The sequence below is a fragment of the Megalobrama amblycephala genome, linkage group LG1, assembly GCF_018812025.1.
Source record: "Megalobrama amblycephala isolate DHTTF-2021 linkage group LG1, ASM1881202v1, whole genome shotgun sequence".
In the NCBI taxonomy this organism is placed as follows: domain Eukaryota; kingdom Metazoa; phylum Chordata; class Actinopteri; order Cypriniformes; family Xenocyprididae; genus Megalobrama; species Megalobrama amblycephala.
This window is the reverse complement of record NC_063044.1, coordinates 41,096,148-41,121,735: the sequence shown is the minus strand read 5'-3', so window position 1 is coordinate 41,121,735 and position 25,588 is coordinate 41,096,148. Positions and strand designations below refer to the sequence as shown.

The following is a 25,588-nucleotide window of genomic DNA, read 5'->3' as shown; positions in this document are numbered from 1 at the left end:
TCGGTTGTTAAGTCTAACGTCACACGGCAGCGCTTCCGGGTCCAAACGCTCCATCTCATACCACGAGAAAAACAACAAATGGTGCTAATATACACACACGATGTGGTGTAATACTACAAAAAAATTATAATCATAACCTTTATCTCCATACCAAAATTCCAGATGCCCAGACAGTGATTGATCTTTTATAAATCATTAAAATATTAATGTCTGTGACGCTGTGAGCACGAAGACTGTTGTGTAGACTGTAAGTATTTAAAATGTTTAAGTTTTTAAAATGTTTGATGTTTTAATATGAATAAATAGCGCTCATAAATGGCGTTCCTTACGTCACGACTTAACAGTCTCCAACGATGCATCGTACTATGGTAGTTAAGTAGTGAGTTACATCGTTTCTGGAAATGCACCCCAGGTCAGCGAATCCACGTGATCAACTTGAACCCATTGCGAAATCTGTGTGGGAAAATCGTTCGTCCTCACGTCGAATTTACCCTCGAAAAATTAGCCGAACAACGGTAGATGTGACCGCATCTTCAGACTGTCGTTTAGCAGTAACATTTTCGTTCTGGATGTTCATTTTGAGAGGGTTTCGACTGGCGACGAGTTTTAGCTAGCGAGGCAGCAACAGGGAGTGTGCCGAGTTCAGAGATGGCATGAGTGATCCGTGTTCTACAAAAAAACACATTAAAGGCACATCAGGGCAAAAACATGTGTCTGAAGTGGGCTAGATTAGAGGCCATTATCAGCTGTTTGCCAGGCAGCGATGCAGGGGGGTCCACAGCAGGACCCTGGGGGATTAAAGGCTCCCTGTGCGTGTGTCAGTGAAGGACCCCAAACATGCTCTGCTCTGAAGCAGTTGCTGCCACTGCCCCAGGGATTCTGCCAGACAGGGGGGAGGACAATTTCGCATTTTCAGTCCCACAACAAAAACGTAAACACCTGCAATCACTTTAACATTGCAGTCTGAGTTCTGTTCTCACACAAGGACTGTCTTTTGTGCGCATAGTCGTTATGAAGCAACATTACCATTTTGTTCCCTGTAGAACTGACATTTCTTTATAAGTCACACATGGTAATGATGTAACATTTCGCATTTAGCAAGCTCCGCTAAAACCACTGATGCGTAGCACGTTTTTCATCGCAGGTTTACCTACCATCACAAAATACACAATGATGAAGCTTTCACTAAATGCTAGCTTTGCAAACTGACATTTATGGAGATTAGACAAATGATACTACGGTTAAAGCCATAGTTGGTTCAAAAATGAAAATTGCCATTGTTTACTCACCCTCATGCCATTCCAAACCTGTATGACTTTGTGTGATATGGATCTGAGATGTTTAGCCGAATGTCTGCTGCTCTCTTTCGTATAATGGAAGTGAATAGGGACCAGGGACTGTCACGCCTACAAAAAGACAAAAAAAAGTGCCTTAGAAGCATCATCCATAAGTCTTCAGAAGTATATCTTCTAAAGCCATATGATAGTTTTAAACAGACTGAAATGGTTGCAGAATATTTGGCTTTACAGCCGTGGTCCCCATTTACTTTCAGAGCAGCTTAGTGTTATTTTAGGTTTGATATGCTATTGAAGTATTTAATATTTTTCTGTATAGTATATAATTAGCTTTCCATGTTATATTATCAGTTTTCATTTTAATTTTAGATTTTGTAATTTTTATTAGTTTTTGTGGTAACACTTTACAATAAGATTCAGTTTGTTTACATTAGTTAACAGCAAGAAATACTTCGAAAGCATTTATTATTGTTAGTCAATGTTGCATTTACAAAGTTGTATCTTAATATTATTTAATAGGCCTGAGCTACCATGAAGTAAGTTAAATTTTAATCGTTTTTATTTTTAACTAACATTTAACAAATATCAATAAATACTGACCCACATATTGCTCATTGTTAATTAGTATTAGTTAATGCATTAGCTGATGTTAACAAATGGGACCTTATTGTAAAGTGTTTCTTTTTTACGTATATATTTTTATTTTAGTCATTTAAGCACTTCAATGAAAATGTTGCCTCGGCTGCTAACTGAAATAAGTTTAAATTTTTCATGTAATATTTATATTTTATTTTAGCTTTCAATTACCGAAAATGATTTGTAATAGTTTTAGGCAAAATTGCCATTCTGCTAAACATGTCCTTTAGTTTTCTATGGATGAAAGAAAGTCATACAGGTGAGTAAATGACAATTGGTGTTTGTTTTTTGTATTTTTGAGGTAAATTATTTCTTTACGCAGTCATCCACCATTGGACCATCAAGATGTTATGTAGAAGACAATGATTTCAAATATGTTTTTTTTTGGATATTGACACAGATTGTGTATTAAAATACCATTGTGTTTTTTCCCTACAGAGATGGAGTCCCACCTTATAGGTATCGTAAACCGCATCGACGTGAGATACACGAAAGTGCCAAAGTTAATGGGCGAGTGCCACTACCTCATATTCCTGTGAGTATGCGTTGGATTTCCAGAACACCCTGTTGACTTTACAATGCAGTGTGTGTGTGATTTATGAGGACACAAATTTGTATAATGACATTGGTATTACACTGGTATTACGACGTAAACATGAGATATGAGGACATTTCATGAGTCCTCATGTTTTTTAAATAGCTTTAAAAACATACTAAACAATGTTTAAAATGTAAAAATGCAGAAAGTTTTCTGTGATGGGTAGGTTTAGGAGTAGGGGTAGTGTAGGGGAATAGAATGTACAGTTTGTACAGTATAATAACCATTATGCCTATGGAAAGTCCTCACTTTGATAGCAAAACAAAACTGTGTGTGTGTGCTCTCTACCTTTTTATTCCACTCCACTTCTTCCATCTCTCTCTCTCTGTCTCTCTCTCACCCCCACTCCTTCTTTTTATTTTATTCTCTGTGCCTTGTCTCCGTCCATCATCTTCTGGTCTTTCCCTGTCATTCTTACTCTCTCTTTTCTTCCCCCTGCCTTGTCTCTCCCATCGCCCCTAAAATGAATGTGCATTCTTAAGATGCACAGCGGTGGCTGGGGAGCTTTGATCATGTGCCGGCGAATAGCTGATGGAGAGTGAGAGAGCGCGAGTGTGCTGTCTAAAGCGTTCCTGATGCTCTCGTCAGCTCTGCCTGCTCTGCCCCAGCAGATGTGAAGCCTCCCCCTCTGATGGCTCGGCTTTCCCACTGTACTGGCTCCAGCATAATTGGAGCCTCTGAGATAGAGCCCAATTTAACAGAGCAAACATACACTTCCCCTCACCAGGGCCTTTCACTCATCCTATAGAGACTGAAAGCTGTGGAGGCAGCGAAGACACTTCAGCTCGTTCGTGCATGACTTACTGGAAACTCTTTACTGATTTTTCTGCATGCGCACCAATATCTGATTATCGAATGACAAGTTGCAGATGTACAAACTTTCTTAAAATGAGAGTTCACCTGATAATGTAAGTTTTGTCACAGTTTGTTCACCCTCATGTCGTTTCAAACTTGACTTTATTTCAATGAACACAAATGATGTTTAGCAGGATGTACAATAACAGTAGTATTTGTAAAATTACAGTGGGTTTGCTCCTCTGACACTCGCTCTCAGCCAATCAGACTCGAGAACCAGAACAAACAGTTGTGTATATATATTAGGGATGTGCCCGAAGTGAATACTATGTTCTTAAAGTAAATGATTCATTCTACAGAGCCCCTAAAGGGACATAGTGATGGAAAAAACATATTTCAAAGCTTTTGCGCTTTCTCACAATTACATAGTTGAGTAATTATGTTGCATATTATTTGCGGGCATCAGTGAGTTGCTATTAATATGCGTGGTATTGAAATCGCTTTTGAATGCATGCTGCTTTTTTTACTTTCCCTTTCCGATTTGCGATCACGTGTACTCTGTGTAAAGAGAGCAGTGGTACTGACCACACTTTTTACAAGATAAGATATTTGTCAGTGATGCTCAGGATCTGTTGTGCACCAAATCCTCTGCCACCGTCCTGTCAGTCATCTCTCCTAAAGCTGCGGTCACACTAGACTTTAAGCATGCAAAATTATTTCAGACACTGCAACGGTCGTGATGTGATGTCACGGCACTCTGTGCTGCATCTGTTTATTAAACATGAATTCAACATATAACAAATAGTACTATATTTATGTAAAAATATACAATCTACTCGACTTGATTGTACTGCAAAAATATCATTATTTTAATTCAGCCAAGAGGTCATGCCGTGATGTATCGATCTTCTACTGGTTTTCACGTGATGCGAATTCACAGGTCAGAGTTCACCAAACTTGAACTTTGGAATGCAGCGAAATGTGAAACTTTTCATGTGAGCTTGCGTTTCTGGTCTGATGAATTTGCATGCGTTTGAATGGAAGTCAATGGAGCGAAAAGTGCAGTGTGACCACCTATTTACTTTCTTCACGTGATAAGTGAAATCTGATGTACTGTAATGTAACCAACGACTGATGAAAGCCTAACCATGTCCCTTTAGGTGCTCTATAGAATGTGTTATTCATAGAGTTGTCAACTTCAGTACCTGTAATCGGTACTCGAATTTTAAAAATGTGACGCTTTGAGCACTGTTGTGCGGATTCGTAAACACCTCTGATTGGTCATTGTGTTCACGGCTCATCAGATATGTCTTTGATTGGCTTCAATGCTTCAAAAATGTTGTAAATAGTCATCAATGACTAGGCTTGGGTATCGAGTATCGATTGGAACCGGGACTAGCTTTGCGATTTTCCCGGAATCGTTCAAAAGGTAAAATTTCGATTCCTAGTTTCGATTCCCAGTCCGCCGACTGGAAGAAGAAACCGCTTAACACCAACGAAGAAGCGTCCACCAAAAGTGTTGGCATAACCGAGCGAGCCGAACATGGATAGCGTGCGTCGGCGGTCCAAAGTGTGGCTTCAATTTTCTAAATAGAACGAAATCTCGGCAAAATGCAACATTTGCGGCAAGATTGTTTCGTGCATAGGAGGGTGCACGTCGAACATGATAAAGCACCTCCGAGTTCATGGAGTAGAAATAAATAGGCTAAATCTCTTTGATGCGCTGCGCCGACCGTCCTCCGCTGCCTCTTCCTCTGGCTCCGACCCCCAGCCTGGCAATCCACAACGAGATCCGATTTTTTTTCGTATCCGATCTGAGCCACTTCCAAATGTGGTTTTAAATCCGATGCATATCCGATCTCTGAACATGCGACCTACGTTACAAAGTACCTTTATTTTCCGGTCTATATCCGTTCAGTCAGAATTCGCGCTGCAATACATCCATGACAGCTGTTAACTTATCCATTCTGACAGGCTAATCATGGCCACTCCATGAATTATAGCCTATAAATAATTTTAATAGCACGGCCATTCAAAACCCGAGGATCTACTATGTGCATTTAAAACTATCAGTGACGATCATTTTGGGGCAGGAAGTAGCCTAATGTAAACACAGTGAGTGTAAACACACTGGCCAAAAAATCGGATATGGTCAAAAGATCGGATTTGTGCATTAAGACTTGCAGTGTAAATGCAGCCATACACTCATGTGTAAATGTGTTTTCAATATATTCATAATTTATAATATTTATATTCAAGTTCATAGATTTGATATTTATATTGTAGTTGAAAACAGCCCTGTGAGAAATTCATAGTAAAGTTCATAAAAAGTAAAAAGTTCAAAGAATTAAAATTGATGGAGAAGGTCAGACTATTTCCTTCAGAAAGACCGTTGGTTAGCTAGCTCATTTAAAATATCCTAAACTTTTTTTGACCCTGCCTCTTAAAAGAATCAGAATCGAGAATCGTTAGGAACCGGAATCGAAACAAGGAATCGAAATCGGAATCGGAATTGTTCAAATTCAAACGATACCCAACCCTATCAATGACGCTCTTCACCGAGCACTTACACAAATACACACGTTTTGGAAGCGGGAGCGTTTGAATGCAGGCATCTGTCAGCGGACTGGTCTGCGATGGATGCCTGCTTTCAAACGCTCCCGCTTTAAAGTTCAAACTATGGAAGACGTGCTTTCAAATGCCTCCCGTGCGTTGATCATTGTAGCCAATCACAGATATATCCGATGACCCGTGAACACAGTTGCCAATCAGAGGTGTTTATGAATCCACTCAACAGCACTCAAAGCATCACATTTTTAAAATTTCAGTACCGATTGGTACCGAAGTCGGTACTTTTGACAACTCTAGTTATTCTTTTTCCATGCCTTTCTGAATTCAGATTTAGGCATTGGGCACATCCTTTATATATATATATCCCAAACAATGGTAGTGTTTATTCAAATCACACAAATGATATTTAAGTGTGAAAAATGACACATTTTTGCCTGTTCTTCTGTTATGAAAAAGAACAGATTGAAAGACTTGCCTAACATCTGCTTTCTTGTTCAGTGGATTAAAGAGCAGTATATTGATTTAGAACAACATTAAGTAAATGATAGAATTTTTATTTTTTAGCTGAACCTTTGACCTTTAGTTCTTATTGCTTCATCTCTTCTTGTGTTGCACATTACATTCACACTATGTTTGTGGTTCTAAACCTTTAACATTCTCTCACTTAGATTTCTTTTTTCCCCTTTGGTTGCATTCTCCCGTTCTGTCTCTGTTAAGTTTAAAAGGCTCTCTCATATTCTGTAAGCGTGGTCTGCGGCAGGGAGGCAGTGTTAGTAACCAAAACGCCTTGTCAAGACTTGACAGATTCTGCAGTTCCACTGGGCATGTAACCGTGTGGGCTGTGGAGGAGACTGATGAATCTTAAGCAAACAGAAGGCCAGAACAAAGAAAGCTGAAACAGACTTTAGATCAGATTTGGCCCTGTAATCAAAATTTTAACGGCTCCTGTAAGGGTTTTATTGGACCTTGTCCAGGCACTGCCTGCAACTATATTTCTTCATGTGTCCTCCCCCATCTCTCTCTTTCTCTTTCCAGACTTCTGGAATAATACATTTCCTGGATGTCTGTTGTTTGGAGTTTCATTGGTTTTAGAAGAGAAAATGGTACAATGCAGCTGTCCCCTGTGCCACATAATCTTCTCAGATGAAGAGTGATTATCTGATAGTCAGCTCTTTGTTATAAGTTTTGGGTTCATGTTGCAAGTGTAAGATGTGAAGGTGGATTGATTTTTGGAGTGTTTAACCTTTTCTCATGTTAGGTTGTATGTTTTCTGACTGCTTCCTCTGGCCTGTTTTTTTTCCTCTGCCATGGTTTCAAATAGGGCATAATTCTGGTAGGACATGGGATTATTGTGCTAGAGGAGGACTTGTGTAGTTTACTTAATACTTTACATTATTTTCAGTTTGAAAGTTCCCAAAATTATCCGAAGACATGCATAGACTGTGAGGAATGTACATTACCTTCAAAAGTAAATTAAACTTCAAAAGTTTGGAGTTAAAATAATTTCATTGTATTTATATTTATATTTATTTATGTTGATACTTTAAGCAAGAAGTGTTTCAATTGAGATTCATTTTAAATAAATACTGTTATTTTGATCTTTCTATTCATCAAAGAATCCTGAAAAAATGTAGCATGGTTTGCACAAAAATATTAAGCAGCACATCTGTTTTCAAAATGATTTATAAGGACCAAGTGACACTGAAGACTGAAGTAATGGCTGCTGAAAATTCAGCTTTACCATCACTGGAATAATATTTCACAATATTACTGTTTTTACTGTATTTTTGATCAAATAAATGCAGTCTTGGTGAGCAGAAGAGTATTTTCAAAAGCATTAAGAAATCTTACCGACCTCCAAACATTTGAACTGTAGTGTATTAAAAAAAATAGTTTCTTTCCTTTACCTATAGTACCGAATTTAATTGTGGCCTTTCTTTTGGTGTTGTAGTACATTTAATATCAGGTTAGAGTATAAATAATGTTGTTGTTTTTTTTACATTTAGTTTGGTCACAAGATGCGATCTGTAGATGTTATCCAAGTACGTTACAAAATAATCATATTCTTTGATTTAAAAAGGTTAGGATTTTCAGTAGTGAGGCACCAAATGGAAGTTTATTTAAATCACACCAGTTTGATTTTACACACTAAACGGTTAATATTAACTACTTTCTCTGTGACAACCACATTTAAAAAAAAAAAAAAAAAAAGTTTATTTATTTTTTTTTTTTTATGAATTTTGACAATGCATGGAGGTGAGAATGTGATATGGCTAAGTGTGATCATCAAATCACGCCTGTTGTGATGTAATTATATAAATAAATAGTCTCACGCACTGTATGTTTCAGAATAAAGCCAAAGCACAGCACTGCTCATTTTCAGCCTTGATTCACAGTAAATGCTACTCTGCAAGTTCTGTGTTTGAGTCGCTTATAATTTACGCTAACCATATTCCCATCTTCCAAACCATCTTCTTTTTGTCTTTAGCTGATCACATTCCTGCAACCATTTGTTGGTCCTGTTTTCGACCAAAGTAATATCAACGATATTGTATTGCATTAGCGAAGATGTATTATAGCCTGCTATCCTTTAAGTCCTTTTAAGCTGATGCTTTTACACTAAAACTTTAGTGTGTGTGTGGACAGAATCAGTGCATTAATTCTCAGTAGCACAATATCCAAATATGTCTTTGTCTGTCTAGTTCTTCTGCTTTCAATATTGTATTTTACACTGTCATGTGATATTGTTCTCTTCACATACCTGTGTAATCAGCAGCTGTAGTTTCTTTTTTAAAGGCATTATATTGAATGTGAATGGTGACCTTGAGTACCGACTCACATTGTCTTCTTCCCATCAGCGCACAAACCGGATGCCAAAGGATATTCACGTTGAGCCGGAGAAGTTTGCGGCGGAGCTGATCAGCAGGCTGGAGGGGGTGCTGAGGGAACGTGAGGCGCAAGAAAAACTGGAGGAGCGGCTCAAGAGGGTTCGACTGGTGAGTAGAGCATCCAAACATGCCAGGGAATCGTCACATCACTACTGTATTATTTTGAGCTATAGTAGATGGATCAAACACCTGAGTTCTGTACCGTTTCTCATCACGAGTGACACAGTCGGATGTGTTCTAAAGACTTCCTGTCTTATCAAGGGGACTCTGCTCATTTCTTTCGTCTTTCTGTTCGGTGTCAGGTGATTCACCTGCCGAGATTGAGCTACTTGCTAGTCTGCCTCAGTGTAATGACTTTGTTTGAAGTCAGCCGGGGCGTGAAGAAATGCTTGCGCACACCGCAAATGGGAATCTTTTTTCCGACTCAAAGCCAGGTGTTAAGTCTCAAGGCAGATTATTTATGTAGTTTGGCCTCCTGTAAGAGGAACTTCCGTCACAGAACAGTGACTTTGAGTTATTAAGAGCCGAAGGAGGAATGTCATTTGTCTCTTAATTGATATTCTCATCGGCGCCTTGGCTTTCAGCAAACCTGTTTTAAGTTTTCTGTACCTATCAGCTGAGCGACTGTCTTCTATATACAGCTCTAGCTCTCTTTGGTCCACTGAGCAGGATGGACTCTGACATGTTTTTTGCCAGCAACTCAGCCTTGACCAGTCTGAATAAACTCTAAAAATCACCATTTTCAGTTTTTAGAGGTTGAATCGGCGCTTTGAAAGTTGGATGGTTTGCGCATTGCGGTTGAATTTGTCTCGTGTCTCCCACCTCGTCTCCTTTTTTTGGCATGATCTGTCAAAGATCATCCAAAGTGCTGACCTGCACAGCTGTTCAGTAAAAATAAAATTATGCATGAGCCAAATCCTCAGAATTCCTTATCTCCTTGGACTTCACTACCTGGAGAGAGAATCAAAGCATTGCTGTGGCTTTGGTTTTATTGACTTTCTCCATTATGAAAATGAGAAGACAACCAAATGAAAAGGCACTTTTGATTGAAGTAAACTAGGGCTGTGCAATATTGAAGAAAAATGCAATATGCGACACCTTGTTAAATAATGTGATATTCAATATGCGATACGATATTGTAAAATCAATTTAAATTATATTTAAAAATTATAGAACCAAAATATGTTTCGCATTCTTGCTGGAAAAGAAATCATCACTGCAACTTCTGAAAGTGTCAAATTTGTGACATTACTTTTTCAAGTAATGCTAAAACACTTCTGGTCAATGTCAATTTAACATCAATGTAAACAAATGAAAAAAAATTGTCAATATTTAAATACCAAAAAATTATATTATCTTTGAACGATAATATATAGTTATATCAACCTAAATCTTAACATCAAGATCATCCAGGTAAACAAAAACATCTGAAACTAGGAGTGGACGATTAGTTGTATTTGTCATTTTTAATTTACCTTGGTTATTAAAAAATAAGAACTACGAACAATAGGACAAATTCTTACTTGAAATAGCATTCAAGTAAGAAACAATACAGAAATTGAATGATCAAATGTAAATCTAAAACACTGCATTGATTTCACATGAATTAAATATACATTGATTCATAATAAAGAGCAAGAGCAGTGAGTGAATTTCTCTTTATCTTTTGTTGTTTGACAGACAGCAGCAGGTTTACTGTATTAGGCTACTGTTCCTTTGAAACCCAATGCATGGCCACAGATCCTACTGAAACGCATTCGATTTTTTTTTCACAACTGATAACGTTCACTTAAGACTCTCAAGTCACCAAGACAGACATTTTGACATAACAGTGTGTGTATTTGACCGTTTGAGTGCAATAAGGCGCAAAAGTGAACTGAAGGGATTTCACGCTGTAAGAGAGGCAGCTTGTGTGTCAGACAGCAGACAGTGTAAGACCCACAGGAGTTCAGCAACTTATTGCGGTTAATAACTCTTAACGTTAAGTCACGCAAGTAACAGTCGCGTACCAAGTCTATTCACTTTTCGCAATGTTTTGTAGTAACCTACTTAGATCATTCATAAATCGCATGCCTTTGTGATATGCATGTCGCGATATGTACATTTACAATATTTTGATAATTCTGATATATCGTGCAGCCCTAAAATAAACATAAAATGTACTTTTGTTAACAGATTAAAGAAAATACATATGCTAATTTTTTAAAATTATGCTCACCAAAGCTACATTTTGATCAAAAAAACTGTAATATTGTGAAATATTCTGTAATATTGTGAATTTTACGATTTTTAAAATTATTATTAAATTAGTATTGCTAAAAATGGTTATACACGTACAAAACTTCATTATATGGGGAAAACAGTCAGAAATAACTCAGTCAGAAGCTGCAATATGTTGGACACTATTCAGATTAAATATATTCTATCCAGTAATTAGCCTGTAACACTGCAGGGTTTGTGGTGTGGAAACGCAATTACAGTTTAATTACATTTAGGTCATGACTGTTTTCATAGACAAAACTACCGTCTAAAAAAAACTCCAAGTAACAATACAGAATGTGACTAAAATGTAATTTAGTCACTTGACTATGACTGAAACTAAATTTGTCAAAAGATGATTCAGTGTTGTTTGCCAGTAAAATCAAAATCGGGGAAGGGTGGAACAAATCCGCAAGTAAAATATTAAGTGTTATTAAATCTTAAGGAAACGGACATGTCAAATTATTTATAATCTGATTTAGAGAGGTCTGTGGTTGTCCAGAAATATTTGTGCCATTTAAAATTAATATTAAAGTCTTGTTTTGAGCAATATGAGAATTCTCTCATGGCTCTTTTTTTTTGTGTGCTTTGAATGTGACTATAACAAATGCATATCAATAGAAGTTTGAAAGTATGACATCTGCTGGTTTAAACACGTTACTGCACTGTGATTCTACAGCCTATTGTTTTCTGCAATAGACTTATATATACAGTACAGTACAGTCCAAAAGTTTGGAACCACTAAGATTTTTAATGTTTTTAAAAGAAGTTTCGTCTGCTCACCAAGGCTACATTTATTTAATTAAAAATACAGTAAAAAACAGTAATATTGTGAAATATTATTACAATTTAAAATAACTGTGTACTATTTAAATATATTTCACAAAGTAATTTATTCCTGTGATGCAAAGCTGAATTTTCAGCATCATTACTCCAGTCTTCAGTGTCACATGATCCTTCAGAAATCATTCTAATATGCTGATCTGCTGCTCAAGAAACATTTAATGTGTACAATTGTGCAAAATATTTGTGTACAATATTTTTTTTCAGGATTATTTGATGAATAGAAAGTTCAAAAGAACAGTGTTTATCTGAAATCTAATCTTTTGTAACATTATAAATGTTTTTACTGCCACTTTTGATTGATTTAATGCATCCTTGCTGAATAAAAGTATTAATTTCTTTAATTTCTTTTCAAAAATTTTTTTTAAAAAAATCTTACTGACCCCAAACTTTTGAACGGTAGTGTATAATGCTACAGAAGCTTTGTATTTCAGATAAATGCTGTTCTTTTGAACTTTCTATTCATCAAGGAATCCTGAAAAAAAAAAAAAAGTACACAACTGTTTTCAACATTGAAAATAATCATAAATGTTTATTGAGCAGCAAATCATCATATTAGAATGATTTCTGAAGGATCATGTGACACTGAAGACTGGAGTAACGATGCTGAAAATTCAGCTTTGTATCACAGGAATAAATTACTTTGTCAAATATATTTAAATAGTACACAGTTATTTTAAATTGTAATAATATTTCACAATATTACTGTTTTTTACTGTATTTTTAATTAGATAAATGTAGCCTTGGTGAGCAGACGAAACTTCTTTTAAAAACATTAAAATCTTAGTGGTTCCAAACTTTTGGACTGTACTGTGTGTGTGTATATATATATATATATATATATATAAAACATAATTCTTCTTTTTCCTTTTTTTTACTGATCCAGTTCATACTAAACATCTGAGATTTTGAAAAAAAATCTTGTCATTATTGAGTAATCTCTCTGTCCTGTAGGAAGAAGAAGGTGACGATGCAGACATTTCCACCGCCCCCTCCCTGGCCAATCACAGGATTCCCCCTGCGATCCACATGCAGCATTATGGCGGTCGCTACTCTGAAATGAGCTACAACGGGCTGCAGCTACGGGACGCACATGAGGAAAACCCAGAGAGCATCCTTGATGAGCATGTGCAGCGTGTCATGAAAACACCCGGCTGTCAATCTCCGGGCACGGGCCGCCATTCTCCAAAGTCCCGCTCCCCAGACGGGCTGCCCGCTGGCAAGATTCCCGGACTGATGATGCCGCTGTCTGGTGGCCAAGGCAAGCACCAGGCTCGGCTGGGCCCGAAGGGTGAGGCGGCGCACCTGCACCATCACAAACACATTCACCACACACACTATGCCGCGGGGGGAAAGCCCAAAGAACAGGTGGAGGCGGAAGCCATGAAGATGCACGGGGGCTTAGCCTGGAATATGGAGCAACACCACTATGGATCCAAGTCACGCAACTATGCAGATGGAATGAGCGTCGGTCCCAACGGCATGGACCCCATGGGTTATGGGTATGTGTCTCAGTGGCTTTTATCAGATATATATACACTACCATTCAAAAGTTTGGTGGTGGTTAAGACTTTTTAATGTTTCTGGAAAGTCCCTTCTGCTCACCAAGGCTGCATTTACTTTATCAAAACTACACTCAAAAACAGTAATATTGTAAAATATTATTACAATTTAAAATAACTGTTTTTTTTTTATTGAATATATTTTAAAATGTAATTTATTCCTGTGATCAAAGCTGTGTTTTCAGCATCAATACTCCATTTTTCAGTGTCACATGATCCTTCAGAAATCATTCTAAAAAATGATTTGATGCTCAAGAAATATTTCTTATGTTCAATGTTCAAAACGAGGGTTCTGCTTAATGTATTTTTGGGAATCTTGATACTTTGAATAGGAAGTTCAAAAGTACAGCATTTATTTGAAATGGAAATCTTTTGTAATATTATTAATGTCTTTACTTTTATTCAGCAAGAATTGAAGTGATCAAAAGTGACAGTATTTATAAAAAAATAAATAAAAAAAAAAAAAAAAAATCTTGCTGCCCCCAAACTTTTGAATTATGGTGTATAATGAAAATGTATCTAGTGAAGCCATTTTCAGTGATTTTGATGTTCTTGTGTCTCACTGTAGCAGTAAAGGCAGCACGATGTCAAAGCGGCCGGTCAGAAAAGGAGAAGATGGTCGAAACTTTGAGATGCGAGAACCCTTGCCCCCTGATGATATGGAGAGGAACCAGAAGATCCTGCAGTGGATGATGGAGGGTGAGAAGGAAGCTGGGCGCTATAAGAGGAGCCCTTACGGGTGAGAAACCATCTTCATTATTGATTAATGTTTTACATTCTCTAGATTTATACACTATGAAAGGTTGACCACTGACCATCTTTTCAAATAGTTGTGTTAATAATGATGCCAAATTGTAACACACCACTGTTTTTTGAAGGGAATCATGTAAAAGCTCTTTTGGTCTTGCTTGTTCCTTAGCAGCATCTCCGGCTCCAAGAAAGCTCAGAGTCACGAGGTGTCGAGGCCAAGTTCGGTGGAACGGCCGGGGGCTGTGCACCCTTGGGTGACCGCGCAGCTCCGCAATAACGTGCAGCCCTCGCATCCCTTCATCCAGGACCCAACCATGCCCCCCAACCCAGCCCCCAACCCTCTCACACAGCTGGAAGAGGCGCGCAGGCGGCTTGAGGAAGAGAGGAGGAAGTCTGGAACGCTGCAGGCCAAGCAGAGGTGAGGGGACACGTTCATGGAAGATCATAATTCGTGGCCTGATTTGTTATTGCATGAAAATAATCACATGTAATTTGCCTTTGGGTCAGTGACACTATTTTCAAAAATCAAAAGCACTTAATAAAACGTTGTTTTTAGTCTCTGAATCAAAAATGTCAGCGTGAAACTTTAGACATGGACTTCTAAGTCTAAAGTTTGTAAAGTGTTTTTTTTTCTGTTTAAATCTTAAATTGTTTTAGATTTGTTAAAATTAGTGCTGTCAATCGATTAACTATATTAATCACATTTTTTCTGTTTAATTGCAAGTTTTTATGTTTTTAATATATTTTATAATGTAATTTCTAATAACTTGAAATTAATGTAGAAACAGCAAAGACAGTGTTTTAAATATTTGTTTGATGGCATCTTTTTATGATTGAAGGCCAGTATCAATGATATTAATGCATTTACTGATGTCTTGATGAAAAAGATCCTCCCCCATATTTTAAAAATGAATTATAGCCATTTAACTTTAGTGTAATTGAAAGCTATCAATTTTTTAACATGAATTAGGCTTCAAAAATATGAAAACTTTTCATTTAAGTGAACTTAAAACAATCCTCACATAATAAATGTCATATTTACCTGTGCCTTTCCTACCTGTCTAACAGATAGGAAATATACAGAAATTGAATAAAGTTATCAAACAGTCTGCACTGCATAATTTATAGCCTAAATTGAATATAGATTAATCCTCATTAAAGCTACAAAATTCTTTAGTCAAGAGCAGTGAGTAATTTTCCTTTTATTTTTTGATTATCTTCAATGACAGACAGCATTGGCTGCTGTCACTTTAATATCTGCCACTGCTGCACATGACACGGATCTCACACGCATCCCACTTTATCACAACTCTGTACTTTCGTTTAAGACTTTATTTAACTCATTCAAGGCTACTTTTATGAGGATACTTGACAAAAGGACACTTTTGGCATTATTGTGTTCGTTCAATCGCAAAAGGGAACTCGATTCTGGCTGCGCATTCTCTTTTGGCGAGTTTAAATTTAAAAGCATTTGCATGAATACGAGCGTGATCATATATTGTAACGCTAGTCCAAGGATGACAGAAAAAAACGGATGCTGCGTTAATTGCATTAAATATTTTTAATGCGTTAAACTGGAAAAAAATAATCGCCTGCATTAACGTTGACAGCACTGGTTAAAAAAGAAAAACATCTGCCAAATCAAACTTGCGGTTAGACCAATGTCCTGAAACAAGCAAGGAAAAACAAAAGAGGAAATGTCATAGAAAGGACCCCTTTAAACCCTCATGACAAGTGTCAAGGCCAATGACAAGCCGAAGTTCACCCCGTCCGGTCATGTGGTGTGATTCCTCAACTTTCTGCCTTCCTAACTTTTTATTGAAAATAATGATAAAGTTAGACTTGCATGTATTCGAGGTGTAAGGAAAAATGTTAGGTTTCACTTGCTGATTCCACCACTTGACATTTTTAGAGTCATTAAATTAACTATTTTGTTACTTAAAATGTTTCTTTCTATTGGATGTGTGTCAGTGACCCATCTATTACCCATAATGCACAATGCAGGGCTGCCTCCTCTTCCCCGCCCTCCTATTAGTCGACATGTTCCCGCACACATTGTGTCTGGCTGAAGTTGAATGCGTGTAATGAGGCGATGTGAGCCTGCAACCGCAGCCGGTGTGTCTAACTCGGGGTTGTTCCTCAGGTATGTGATGGAGGTGATCCAGAGGGGTCGCACCGCTGTCAGGCCCGCTCTGTTTCCCACGCTCAGTGTGGTGCCCGCCGTCTCCGACACGGAGCTCTCCGAGTCAGAGTATGTTCCTGATACTTCTTCATAGAGCGTAGCCCTTCCTTTCACCATCCCATGCTACCGATACATGCACCTGCATGTGTTTGTCAGGGCTGTGCCTTCATGTAGTTCACTAACGCTTCTGTGTGTAGCTTTTGACAGTATAATATAGACTGACCAGTCTTAGCACGTAGTTCCTCGCTGATTTGATTGCAGTGAAGTGTTGTTCCAGTGTATTAACCACTGATCAGCTGTAGGAGAGCGAGGGGATGTGGATGCGCGCCTGCTGCTAATGCAGATATGCAGTTTAGTTACATCAAAGCTTTAGTGTGGATGAGATGAAAGCGGCACAACAGTGCCAATGTTTTTTTTTCTTTTTTCTTTCTGAGAAACATTTGTCAGACATCTGGAATTCGTTTTACTTGGCAACAGTAAACCAATCCTCTGCTGCCCACCAGCACTCATGCCCACTTCAAACCCAGCAGAGCACATACAAGAACCTTTCAAATACTGCTCTGCTCCAGACATAATTTCGGGACATTTTGTTGTTAGAAAAGAAAAACACACCATTTTTATCTCATCTTATTATGGAATAAATGCTTTGGTTTGTTTTTCAAGTGCCTTTCGTTCATTTGCAGGCATAAGAATATGAAGAAGCAGCCCTGTGAGAACATCACCGTGGCCTATTACTTCTGTGGAGAGCCCATCCCGTACAGGACGTCCGTCAAAGGGAGGATCGTCACACTGGGACAGTTCAAGGAGCTGCTTACCAAGAAAGGGAGCTACAGGTAAATCTTCACTGTTTTTTGTTCTTAGCATCAGTTGGTATTTGTGGACTGTCTGTAGCGTTTAGTTTTTAGATGATCAAGGGATAGTTCACCCAAAAATGAAGATTCTGTCATTTACTCACCCTCATGTTGTTCCTAACTTACAAAAAGGACCGAAGCTTTCAATCTTTCAAAAACATCAGTATAAAAGTATTATAGAACTGGTTCATACAACCTGCACATTTTATTTTTAAGTCTCTCTCTCTCTCTTTTCTTTTTTCTTTCTTTCTTTTTTTTTTTTTTTTTTTTAAGTAATTAATACTTTTATTCAGCAAGGATGCATCAATTGGTCAAAAGTGACAGGAAAGATATTTATAATGTCAAAAGATTTCTTTCAAATAAATGCTGTTCTTTTGAACTTTCTATTAATCAAATCCTGAGAAAATGTATCAGTGTTGTTTCTACAACAATTTTAAGCAGCGCAACTGGAGCATTAAGTCATCATATTAGAATGATTTCTGAAGGATCGTGTGACACTGAAGACTGAAGAGTAATTATGATGAAAATTCAGCTTTGATCACAGGAATAAATTACATTTTAAAATATATTCAAATAATAATAATTTTATTTTCTATAGCACCTTTAAAAGAGCTTCTCAAAGTGCTTTACAGCCTAAGAAAATACAGGTTAAGTAATGAACAAAATAAATCAAACAAAAAGCCATAGGTGGATTAAAATAAACAAGAAACCAGCAATGATTACCACAATCAACAAGAAGCTAGCTTCTTGTCCCACAGCCTGGGAGCAACTATAGAAAAAGCTCTGTCACCTAATGGAACATAACCATGTTTGATGGGCAACCAACAAACCCTGCTGAGAAGACCAAAGACTTCGGTTTCTAAATATAAGGTGTTAAAAGACCATGGAGAACTTTAAAATTCAACTCTGTACTTAAAGGGTTAGTTCACCCAAAAAGGAAAATTCTGTCATTAATTACTCAGCCTAATGTTGCTCCACATGCGTAAGAGCTTCATTCATCTTCAGTGAGGCCTCCATTGCAAGCAAGACAATTTACACTTTCAGATGTCCAGAAAGCTACTAAAGACATATTTAAATCAGTTCATGTGACTACAGTGGTTCAACCTTAATGTTATGAAGTGACAAGAATACTTTTTGTGTGCCAAAAAATCAAAATAACGACTTTATTCAACAATATCTAGTGATGGGCAATTTCAAAACACTGCTTCATGAAGCTTCTAAGCTTTACGAATCATTTATTTCGAATCAGTGGTTCGGAGCGTGTGTCAAACTGCCAAAGTCACGCCCCCCAGTGGTGAAACACTGAAATTTTGAAACACTTATGACGTAACGAAGCCTCGTTTACTGAAATCACGTGATTTTGGCAGTTTGATACTCGCTCCGAATCACTGATTCAAAACAAAAGATTTGTAAAACTTTGAAGCTTCATGAAACAGTGTTTTGAAATCACCCATCACTAGATATTGTTGAATAAAGTCACTATTTTGTTATTTTGGCGCACAAAAAGTATTCTCGTCGCTTCATAACATTAATGTTGAACCACTGTAGTCACATGAACTGTTTTAAATACGTCTTTAGTAGCTTTCTGGGCATTGAAAGTGTTAATTAACTTGCTGGCAATGGAGATCTTATAGAGCCATCGGATTTTATCTTCATTTGTGTTCTGAAGATGAACGAAGGTCTTACAGGTGTGGAACAACATGAGGGTGAGTAATTAATGACAGAATTTTAATTTTTGGGTGAACTAACCCTTTAACTGGTAGCCAGTGTAGTGACTTCAAAACATCACTATATGACTATATAATCTCTAGTTTTGGTCCTAGTTAAAATTCTAGCTGCAGAATTTTGAATGTACTGTAACTTAAAGTATTCTTAGAAACCCCAATAAGAAGTGCATTACAATAATCAATGAGAGAGAAAACAAATCTGCAGCTGAAAGGGATAGCATGGGGTGCAATTTTGCATTATCTCTGTAATAGAAGTAAGTTATGAGGGTGAGAAATTGACACTTTTTTTTTGTTCTTTTCATTTTTGAATGAACTGTTTCTTAAACTCATTTCCAATATCAAATGGCTATATATATAGTAGTGGCCAAAGTATGACCAGTGTAGGAAAACTGAAATTTGCAACCTTCATTCAAACATTATTAACAATTATAATTTAAAAACTTTAACAAATTTTGTGCTTCAAGTCAATTGTTTAATTTGTGATAATGCAATAAGACATAAATTATGCTGACATAATTTTTGGCTAGGCTGTCATACAGAAATTATAAACGCATGCAAAAACGAGAGAACCAACCAAATATTAACTGATTGTTGTCATCAATGTATGCTTTTCCTGTGAACATTGTTTTTCTGTACTTTTTTTTTTTTTTTTTTTTTTTGTATAGTAAAATAAAATGTTAAGCCTTTACAATAAGGTCTCATTTTTTAACATTAATGTATTAACTAACTTGAACTAACCATGAGCAATACATTACAGTATTTATTAATCTTTGTTAATGTTAGTGAATAAAAATACAGCAGTTCATTGTTAGTTCATTCAGTGCATTAAATAATGTTAACAAATACAGCTTTTGATTTTAATAATGTTTTAGTAAAAGTTGACATTAGCATTAACAAAGATTAATAAATGCTGTAGAAGTGCAGTTCATTATTAGTTTATGGTAACTAATGTAGTTATAATTTTGTCAGATAAATATCTTAACTATATAGTGTTTTGTTCTTCCCCTTATATTTAAAGAATATATATATATATATATATATATATATATATATAAAATATTTTCCTCATGTTGATGGCTTAATCAATCTTGTTGGGTCATAAACAAATACCCCCTCTGGATATCACTTTTATCCACTACTGTTATACAATGATGTATACTTTGAGATATATATGCATATATGGTCTTCAGTGACATTTAACCATCACTATCCCTCTCCACACCTCAGGTATTATTTTAAGAAAGTGAGCGACGAGTTCGACTGTGGAGTGGTGTTCGAGGAGGTACGTGAAGACGACGCCATCCTGCCCATCTTCGAGGAGAAGATCATCGGTAAAGTCGAGAAGATCGACTGAGACTGGGAGGAAGGGAGAAGAGGAGAGAGGGAATCTGGCTGCAGAGTAGCAGCATCAGCAGCAGCAGCATGTGGAAAACGAGAGGGAGCGGCGAGCAGGTGCTGAGATTGGTACAGCATACGTGGACGTGCGGGAGAGCGAGAGGTGCAGAACAGGGAAGGTTGCTGTGGAAAGTACACTATTTACTCCGAGGCTTCTACCTCTGCACAATGACTTTTAAAGTCAAGTCAAACAGCTGCTCAGTGCTCAAAATCACTGCATTGTGCACGGAGAGCCCTTGGACTCACAGAGACGAAAGCGTGAGGCAGCGTCCTCTCACTTTTGCTATATTTCTAACTCTGAAAAATGTAATGTAGCAATGTAAAGTTAGCCTAGAAAAAAGTACTATGAGAATATGTTTACTAAAGCTGCATATTTTTGATATGACGTATCAGAAGGAACATATCCTTTCTAATTTAACAACTCTTGTAATTTTATATGTACTGGTACCAGATATGTACAGACTGTCTGTTTAAAAGGAAAAAGAGAAAGTTTTATATCTATTTAAATATTTAAAAAAAGGAAAAAAAAGAGAAATCGGTTTAACCCATATCAAAGCTGCGGCATCGACCTGACCCGAAACGGTGGTAGTTTTCACAAAGCTGCGGTTACGGAGGAGCGGAAATCATAACCCACGCTTTACCAAGTGCTTTTAACTCATAAAACCGGTTTGTAGTCAGTCCACGTCGGAGAGGGAGGAGTCAGCCGGCGCTGCACTTTTCACTGCATTATGCATTGATGTCAAAGGAGAATCGCTTCGAGCGAAAGTCCTATACGACGATGCCTTCACGTTGCTCTGTGTCTTTCGGTGATGTCATGACATGCATAATGCATAATCCCTCCCCTCTTCACGCACAGCATGATATGAGGGCAAAGGATGAATGTCCCGACATTTTTGAGTGGAACAACTATAGGTCTGTAGTTTATATCCAAAATCTGTAAGGTTGCTTTCCAGGTGCTCGCGTGTGTAAGATCCACAGCGGCGCTGACTGACGCCTGTTTGTGAGCAGGAGAATGTGAGACTTTTGGAAGAGGACACGACGTTCTGGTCGTCCTGGGGTCCATCGTCTACCGAGTGCCATTGGACAATATATAATGATCATGTTTACACTTACCTTAATGTATTACAGAACAAGAAACAGATAGAGAATTGTAGCCTTTTAGTTTAACACGGCTAAATGTGGTGCCTGGCCAGAATGGTTTTTAAAAAATGTAGTTTTAGCCTAACGTGGTCTGCCTTGTTGAGATCATGAAACACCAAAGAGAACAATCTATCACAGGAGCCGATTTAAAATCCGTTTGCGTTGTTTCAGCAACAAAAATGAAGCTCCTCCATAGAGTTTTCAGGCTGTGTGTTGTAACGAAACACTGAGAGGTGTACTAGCCGCTAGGGAAGGCCTGGCGAGACCAAGCCAGACGTGGTGCTGTAACGTTAGAACGCTTTTTGTTCTTCTAGCATCCCATCTTAATGCTAGTTTTTAAATTTTAAATTCCCAGCGTAGATTTAAGTTGCCGTTGTCGTCAATGTTTTTTCATGTTTTTTTTTTTTTTTTTTCCTCCATTCAATTATTTTAGTTCTCCATCCACTTGAACAGTATGGGTACTTGATGCAAAATATGGAACATTTCTCATGTTTGTTTTTGACTCATTTTAATTACGGTGTAATTATCAACTTGGATGTAAAGAGTTAACTACTGTGTATAGCCTGGATGTGAGCTCCTCTCACTGAATGATGGATGACCTGTACATAGACATCACAGAGTGCCTTTCTGACCATTCTCATCTCTGATCCACTGTCTGCTCTCCTCACTCCATGTGTCCAGTACCAGGGACTTGCATTATGTTTTTAAGTTTCTTAAGAACTTTTTTGTTGTTGTTAGTTTCCTATGCGAAGAGCATCAACACACTTTAAGTCTTTCTATGTAAATATGTACATTTTTTTTTTTTTTTTTTTAAATGTGTCTTCAACTACAACCAGCAACCCAATTTGGATATTTAGTGCCCTGGTTCTGCTTAAGTGTGCCGAGTTGTACAGTTATCATTTTATGGTACTTTGGACAATAAAGATATGTAATAAAATAAATGTGTAGTTCTCTTGTTCATTTTGTGTATGAATTTCGGTATAAATTATATATTTATACGTGTTTGTAATTATTTGGGTTGTTTTCTCCATGCTTGACTTGTTGACTTTCTGCAATAATTTGAAGTTTATTACGACTTCCTAATTTTGTTTGACAAAGATTAAACAGATGATGGCGCTCTTGTTTCCTAGCAACAGTTCCCTGAGCTTTGCCAGTATCTCGTTGCAGCCGATGGCTAAGGTGCCACAAAAACACTGAATTATGACAGATTATATAAAAGAAACTATTAAAAACATCTAAAATCTGCAATAGTGGGGGGATGGGATAAAATAACATCAATTATTGACTAAGTGAATTGATAAAATAAGCGTTCAAGACTTTTTGTTTTAGCCCGCTTCACACCGGTACGCTTATAGGCTAATAATGATTTATAATTTGAGCAGTCGGGTCGGATTTCGCGGGAAATGTCAGTTTCCGTCAAAACTGTGATAAAAGAAAAAGCCATGTGCGGTGTGTCAGTTCTGACAGCATACCCCCAACTGAGAAACATTATTAACACAATGAAAAAGGTCAACCATCTAAGGAATCATATCCGTTGCTAAAAGAAAGAAAGAGCTTAAAAGCAAACTGGACAATAAGACAGCCCGTAGTACAACTCGTATCAATACTGGACTGCATTTCAGAGATGGTGACAACTCCGGGACTCCAGAGGATTTAAAACCGACCCAGAGATGGCGTTATTCGCTCAGATAAAATGATCGCCTACTAGCACGCGAAGCCAGACTTAATTACCAAAACAATGTTCCTCCGCGAGTGACTTGCTGTTTCAGAATTTATTAGGTGGAATGAGGACTATAGGTGTGGCGATACCAAAGCAAGCATTCATGCATAGTTCTTGTGGCTTTATAGACTAGCAAAACACTTACATAAAGTACCTCAAAGTAGGCTAATAATCTGTCTACAAATAATTAAAATAACAAAACGTCAATATCCAGGGCAGGAAGTCAAGACACTATATTAATCACATCAACAAATTTCTCATTGAGCTTGTAAGTGTCTACCATTACTTAGAAGACAATATTTTTTTTACTAATACTAATATTATGTAGGCTATTGGATGAGATAGCTATAAATTACAAGTTTCCAGTAATAAATTACAAGTTAGCAGTAATGTTTTTTTCTAAGGCACATTTATAAAAACTACTTAAATATCCTTATTGAACTCATCCTGGCTTAATATAAGCCCTGTCTGTGACCAAGCACTCCTCAAATTCATCTGAAAGATCCACATTTAATGCCTATTAAACATTTTTTTTAAAACAAAAAAAAAATTATAGAAAGATGTGTTTTCTTGGGTTGTCAATGCTTTTTCTCATGCCACCCCGCACAGCTTTAAAGGGTTAGTTCACCCAAAAATAAAGTAACTTCTGTCATTATTTTACTCACCCTCATGTTGTTCTACACCCGTAAGACCTTCGTTCTAGTCTGGGTAAACCCAGCCTGATCTGCCGGCGATTTGATTTCGCTCGGCAACTCAGTCTGGAAACCCATGCATTCATTTCTGCTGCGCTGTTACACTTTTGCGGGAACCAATCACAGACTGGCTTATCCACCTTGCTCGCTATTGGCGGGTATAACACGATGACGATAGAGAAGCGACGGCAAGCAGCTTTCAAACTCTATCTGATCTACCCGTCTCTCCAATATAACAATGCACAATTACAGTGACGCCGATTGTGTTAAGCATTTACCTTATCTGAGAGAAATGTAGCAGAGCGTTGATCCGACAGTCTCTTCATAGGAAGATTACAAACAGCGATTAATGACACACAATGATTGTCTGCTGTTATTTTGGTGGTTTGCTTCATGATGTGAGTACAGGACTCTTTTACTTCAATTCAATGCAATACTTCTTTTACTCTTTTTCGTCTTCCTGCTTCTTGAATCTTGCGCCGCCTGAGCTGACTGGAATTCTTTTTGGTTGTCATGACAATGACGTAGTTTAGGGCAGCTATATTCCGCGTTCATTTACACTGAACCAGAACAGTATCAGAGTCGCCTTTTAAACTCTCGACGATGCTGAATGACTTCTTTAGCAAACAAATCGCTCGAGTGGGTGTAAATATCACTCACTTTCATGTTTTTTTGCACAACCTGCAAAAATCGCTCGATACCATTGCTGCTTCTGCAAACCGCGGATCAATGCTACAAACCAATACAAACTAAACCTGCATCTCAATCAGCTCCCTAGTTCCCTAGGTCGTGAATCAGTATATCATGCAAGTGAATGTGGCTGATTCCCTGACTACTGAACGGAGCTGATCGAGACACACAGTAAACCTGTCTGGAGTTGCGCATCGCTCTGCAAAGTACGTCACCCGGATCGTTGATCTGATTGGTTGAAGGACTATCCAATTGCGTGACTAATGCTCGTTGATCACGCCTCTTGTGCAGTAGGAAATACATAGCAAACTCCCCAGACCAATGTTCAATTTTAAATTGAGCTTGGTCTGGTGATAGCCAGACTACCTTTGTTCATCTTCAGAACACAAATTAAGATATTTTTGATGAAATCCAAGGGTTTCTAAAGCACACATAGGCAGCAACGTCATTGCATCTTTTGAGTATTTTCGTCACTTCATAACAAAGTTTGAACTATTGTAGTCACATGGACTATTTTAACGATGTCTTTAATACCTTTCTGGACCTCAAAAGGTGTAATGACGTTGCTGCCTTCAGTGTGTGCTTTAGAAACCCTTGGATTTCATCAAAAAATATCTTAATTTGTGTTCTGAAGATAAACGAAGGCATGAAGGTGAGTACTTGACAGAAATTTCATTTTTGGGTGAACTAACCCTTTAATGTTAATTTTGGTCTACTTTAAAGCTGCTGTCCGTGATTTTTGGCCCTCTAGCGGTTAATAAACAGAACTGCACGCGTCTTGCGGAGGAACATTCTAGCCGGAGCTACTTTTCTCTGTGTATGTCTATGGCGAGTCATGCAGTTACTGTGATACTCTGCGGCGAGTCCTACCAGTCCGGTTTGAAATAGTCCGAATATAAACACTTATTATAAGTGTACCATAATGATTCAGGATAAGACAAAAACAAGGTTTGGAAAATGGATTCATGTTGTATATTCTCATTATATATTTTTT

The 25,588-nt window shown here is 37.6% G+C and overlaps 1 protein-coding gene across 11 annotated transcripts in view; it reads left to right on the top strand.

Annotated features, from left to right (window-relative positions):
• The window catches only part of axin1 (axin 1), a 54,127-nt gene extending 31,694 nt beyond the window's left edge, over positions 1-22,433 (top strand). For 4 of the 11 annotated variants that reach the window (XM_048193051.1, XM_048193046.1, XM_048193029.1 and 1 more), the window contains exons 4-10: positions 2,370-2,466; positions 8,754-8,891; positions 12,840-13,387; positions 14,016-14,186; positions 14,367-14,615; positions 17,063-17,212; positions 20,185-22,433. In XM_048193051.1, the coding sequence (XP_048049008.1) occupies positions 2,370-2,466; positions 8,754-8,891; positions 12,840-13,387; positions 14,016-14,186; positions 14,367-14,615; positions 17,063-17,212; positions 20,185-20,311 (1,480 nt within the window). In that variant the 3' untranslated portion in view covers positions 20,312-22,433. Of the gene's footprint in view, positions 1-2,369; positions 2,467-8,753; positions 8,892-12,839; positions 13,388-14,015; positions 14,187-14,366; positions 14,616-16,340; positions 16,970-17,062; positions 17,213-20,184 lie in introns of those variants that run through there. The other 7 variants (XM_048193105.1, XM_048193065.1, XM_048193056.1 and 4 more) reach the window with 7 other exon arrangements.
• The last annotated feature ends 3,155 nt before the right edge of the window (positions 22,434-25,588 follow it).